Raw genomic sequence first — 4,395 nt, 5'->3', positions numbered from 1 at the left:
GACTGAGAGCTCCCTGAGGGAGGGGTCAGGTCTGATCCCTCCACCTGCTGGGCCAGGCTGGGAGGAACACAGACAGGATGAGTGTGAGGTGGGAGAAGAGGGGAGGGTCCCTCAGCCTCGGGTGGGAGGGGAGGAGGGGGTGTTGATTCCCTGACTGCTCCTCCAACTTCTGGTGTCCAAGCAGTGAGAAGGGAGGCTCCCCAGCCCTCCAGGCGGGAGGAGCAGAGTGTTGGCCTCTACCCCCCAGCATTTCCTGGGTGTGGATGAATTTGGGGGAGGGACTCCTGGCCGGCCTTAAGTGGCACAGGATGGCTGCTCCCCGGGCAGGGCTGTCATCTGGGGGCAGGTCTCAGGATGGCGCTAGAGCGTCTGCCACTTTTCTAACACTGCTGATAGTGCTTCCCTGGTGGCTCAGCAGTAAAGAACCCACCTGCCAAAGCAGGATTGATCCCTGGGTCGATCCTTGGGCTGGGAAGATACCCCTGGAGAAGGAAACGGCAAGAGTTTTCCAATACTCTTACCTGGGAAATCCCACGGGCAGAGGAGCCTGGCGGGCAACAGTCCATGGGATGGAAAAGAGTCAGACAGGATTTATCAACTCAACAACACTGTTGATCCTTTTAACAAAGGGCAAATCTCTAGGTCAATGCCTCCAGCAGGAAATCAAGTCTACTTAGAACTTGATATCTTTGTTTACATTGTATTTATTTCCATGTTTAACCTTCTATTTCTGGCCCATGGTACTTGGTTGTCCATTTACAGAAATGATACACAACAGAGTCCTTGTAAAATAAATTTATTAAGCAAACAGTAAGCCATGTGTAAAGAAAAATATAAAGTACAGGTGGTCGACTGATATGGCAGAAATCCTAACATTCAGGACTGAGGTTTGAGAAGTCAGATCCCAGGGAATGGAAATTCCTTAGCCTGCCCCCACCCCACCCCCAACTCCTGGCCCCATGCCCGAAGGGGAGGTCAGCTGATACAGATATGGGGGCTCCATTTTTGTGGGGTGGAGCATTATAAATAAGCCCGTCTTGGGGCAGCTCTGGCTAGCAAGCTGGGAGGGAAGATGGCCAGGGACGCGGTTTTAGGAGCTGCCTTGTTCCAGGAGAGTGTTCCTTCTGCACTGGATCAAACTCAGATCTCCTTGGATCGGGCCTCCCCACTTGTGGAGGGGTAAGATCCAGAGGGCTAAGATGAGACTCCTCAAGAGGACTTGCTGCCTGCTGGCCTTTTTCAGACTGTAGATCCCACTGCAGGCAAGAGAGGGCCTCCTGTCACCAGCTGGGGGCCAAAGCCACAGTTTGTATCTAATAAGATGCTCTGTTGGATGTTGACGTTCTGTATGTGTTTTTCTGGTGGGATGGGGGGGCCTGGGAAGCTGAATTCCTGTCTCTCCTGCTAGTGGCTGACACTCGTCATCACCACAGTCTGTTCTTCAGCATCTATGGGACCCTTCACTCCAGTGTCAGCATCTCAGGCACATGCAGAAGGGTGGAAGCCGCTGTGTTGATGCTATTTCCTTCCTGTCTTGAGAACCTTGAGTTCTTAATCCGAAGTGTGATCTTGGCAGCTTCTGATGCAGTGTTAGCCGCTCAGTTGTGTCAGACCCTTGGCAACCACATGGACTGTAGGCCGCCAGGCTCCTCTGTCCATGGGATTTCCCAGGCAAGAATGCTGGAGTGGGTTGTCATTTTCTTCTGCAGGGGTTCTTTCCGACCCAGGGATTGAACCTGGGTCTCCCACATCACAGGCAGATTCTTTACTGCCTGAGTCACCAGAAACAGCCTTAAATCCAGTTCTCTGCGCCACAGCCCTCGACAGCTAAGCAAAGACACCACTGAATTCCTGCTCTGTCCACATCCAGGCCTCCCAGGCCTCCCAGGCCCAGATCCAGGGGAACCGAAATCCACAAGTAAAAGGCCTGGGAAGGGCATTCCTCCAAGGGGACCTCAGGTGTCAGCTCGAGTTCTTGGGAGCCTCAGGATCTTAAGATCCCTCTGAGGTTGGGCCTCCCCCCAGGGTCTCTGAAAGGCCAGTCCTCCAGGCAGGCCGTGGGAATTCAGAAACCCACGCTGCTTCGGCCTTCACGCCTCCAGAATTCTGAGATCTGCTCCAGGGTGACCCGAGGCTGCAGGCCCCACTCAAGATCCGGGCTTCCTGGCCGCACCCTCCGAGCCTGGGGGCTCCCGGGATATGCACTGGCCTCTGGCCTCTGTTCAGGCTCAGCCCAGCTCACCAGGCCTGGGGCATGGGGCCTCTCCTCCCAGACCTGGGGCCCCCAGAAGGTGCTCCGGTTTGGGGCATTGGGTGGGGTCTGGGCGACCAGGCTGCTGGGAGCGGAGTGTGGGGCTGAGGGGGCGGGTGGGGCTGTCGCTCGTGCCTCCAAGGTGCCCCCCTGGGCTGGCAGGTCTGGGGCACGGTCGGTCAGCAGGGGGACCTCCGAGCCATACCAGTCCTCAGAGCGCTCTCGGGGCGTGCCTATGGGCTCAATCCACAGCTCTCCTCCGGGGCGCCACACGAGGGTGGGTGCGCGGATGTTGGGGTCCGGCCGGAGGGAGCGGCGAAACAGGCGTTCGGCCAGCACGGCTGTGGCAAGGAGGAAGACGGCGGCCAGAGTGGCTAGGGCCACCATGATGGGGATGCAGGGTCCGCAGGGCAGCGGGGCCCATGAGGAGGCCTCCATGTGCCCCGAGGGCGGCTCTGGGGTCGGAGGCATCTGAGGAGACAGCAGTCAGGAGAGGAAGCGCCTGAGACAAGGTTGATACCACCAGGAGAGACAGAGGGGGGCCGCAGGTATGTGAACACGGGGAGGAGAGAGACAGAGGGCAGCCGGGCTCCCAGACATCTGGGCGAGAAACAGACCCACGCAGACAGAGGAGCCCGGAGACCCAGAAAGGGTGGGAAGGAGCCAGACGGCCAGAGAGACAGGGCCCCCCCGGGTCTGCAGCTAGGCCCTCCTGCTCAGAGTCCCCAGGCCCTTCCTGGAAGCTGTATTTTCCTCCCAGAATCTAGGGTGCCTCAGATCAAACTCAAAGGGCCCTGAGGGCGCCTCTCCTCCCCTCTTAGGCCCTCTCAGGTCTTGCCTGGAAGAGGAAGTGCCGGGTGAGGAAGTGAGACCTATCCCAGCCCTGCCCCTGTGTGTGGGCCCGGCTCCGGCACCCTGGGTGCCCCTTGGCCTTCACAACCCTCCTTGGAGCTGGTCTTGCTCTTTGCAGGCTCCCCTGGGTTGGCCGTTGTGCCAGGTCTCAGGTGCCACCTCTACCCCCGTCCCCGCCTCTCCGGCTTTGCCCAGTCTTGCCCGACCCCATCTCCCTTGTTTGTCTCTGCTCACCTCCTGGCGGTCCCCCTGGTCCCCCATCTTCAGGGGCCTCCTGTGCTCCTCACCTCAGGCGGTGGGTCCCGGGCTCCTGACTCTCCGTCGGGGCCGCTCTTCCTGTGTGAGCAGAGGGTGCTGGACAGTTGCCTCACATGAGGGCGGAAGGGAGGGCACCACCTGTTGCTGGGCAACTGTGCCCTGGATCCCCCAGCCCCTGCGGAGCGTTTCCCAGGCAACCTGCCGGGGGATGTGGTCACTGTGGGCGGGGAGGCGTTTCCTGGCAAGGGGTGGGGCCAGAATGGGCAGTAGCTCTGTGTCACCCCATAGCCAGCCCCCAGACCTCAGAACACGTACACGGAAGCCAAGAAAGAGAGACAGAGCCCATCCCGACCACCAAGGTGGCCCCCTCTACTTGCTCCCAGGTGGCTGCTGTGGCCCTGCCCTGCCCACTGGGCCCTCCCCGAGTCCCGCTTTTGCTATCTGCCCCCACCCCCTCCTGCTTGCCCCACCTTCTCCGTGTTTTTCATGGACGTATATCTCCTTTTCTTCAGACCATGTAGCCCCAATTTCAGTTGGAAAATAGCTATGAGGTGAGACTCAGGTAGCAAAAATGGCAGGCTTCTGGGAAGGATCTAGGTTAAAAAATGTGCTTAGGCCTGTCTCCAAGTCATTGTGCACGTGACTGCAGCCATGAAAATTAAAGATGCTTGCTCCTATGACAAACCTAAACAGCACATTAAAAAGCAGAGAGATCATTTTGCTGACAAATGTCTGTATACACAAAGCTACGGTTTTTCCAGTAGTCATGTAGGGATGTGAGACCATAGACCATAAAGAAGGCTGAGTGCCAAAGAATTGATGCTTTCGAACTGTGGTGCTAGAGAAGACTCTTGAGAGTCCCTTGGACTGCAAGGAGGTCAAACCAGTCAAATCCTAAAGGAAATCAGCCCTGAATATTCACTGAAGGACTGAGGCTGAAGCTGAAGTTCCAGTACTTTGGCCACCTGATGGGAAGAGCTGACTCATTGGGGAGACCCTGATGCTGGGAAAGATTGAGGGCAGGAGGAGAAGGG

General features: G+C 57.7%; 1 protein-coding gene across 4 annotated transcripts; it reads right to left on the bottom strand.

Moving 5' to 3' along the window:
- Window positions 1–779: 779 nt before the first annotated feature.
- On the bottom strand, window positions 780–3,638 carry CUNH16orf54 (chromosome unknown C16orf54 homolog). 4 transcript variants are annotated; one of them, XM_040259578.1, is made up of 2 exons: window positions 3,338–3,638; window positions 780–3,089 (listed from the first exon to the last, which is right to left on the bottom strand). In XM_040259578.1, exon 2 carries the CDS (start codon window positions 2,720–2,722, stop codon window positions 2,066–2,068), a length of 657 nt encoding a protein of 218 aa, XP_040115512.1. In that variant the 5' UTR covers window positions 2,723–3,089; window positions 3,338–3,638; the 3' UTR covers window positions 780–2,065. The 4 variants fall into 4 exon arrangements, with proteins under 4 accessions (XP_040115512.1, XP_040115519.1, XP_040115504.1 ...); XM_040259585.1 differs by having other exon boundaries at window positions 3,391–3,638; XM_040259570.1 differs by having other exon boundaries at window positions 780–2,722; window positions 3,391–3,638.
- Between the last annotated feature and the right edge of the window lie 757 nt (window positions 3,639–4,395).

The sequence above is a fragment of the Oryx dammah genome, unplaced genomic scaffold, assembly GCF_014754425.2.
Source record: "Oryx dammah isolate SB20612 unplaced genomic scaffold, SCBI_Odam_1.1 HiC_scaffold_2, whole genome shotgun sequence".
NCBI classification, from domain to species: Eukaryota; Metazoa; Chordata; class Mammalia; order Artiodactyla; family Bovidae; genus Oryx; species Oryx dammah.
Note: the sequence above shows the minus strand (reverse complement) of the source record. Positions and strands in the feature narration are given on the sequence as shown.

Bases quoted from the DNA above. Each gene is read 5' to 3' on its own strand.
- CUNH16orf54 (XM_040259562.1), bottom strand. From the start codon at position 3,364: ATGGGGGACCAGGGGGACCGCCAGGAG. The intron at 2,723-3,337 runs GTGAGCAGAGAC...CTGTCTCCTCAG, and splicing joins ACCAGGGGGACCGCCAGGAG to ATGCCTCCGACCCCAGAGCC.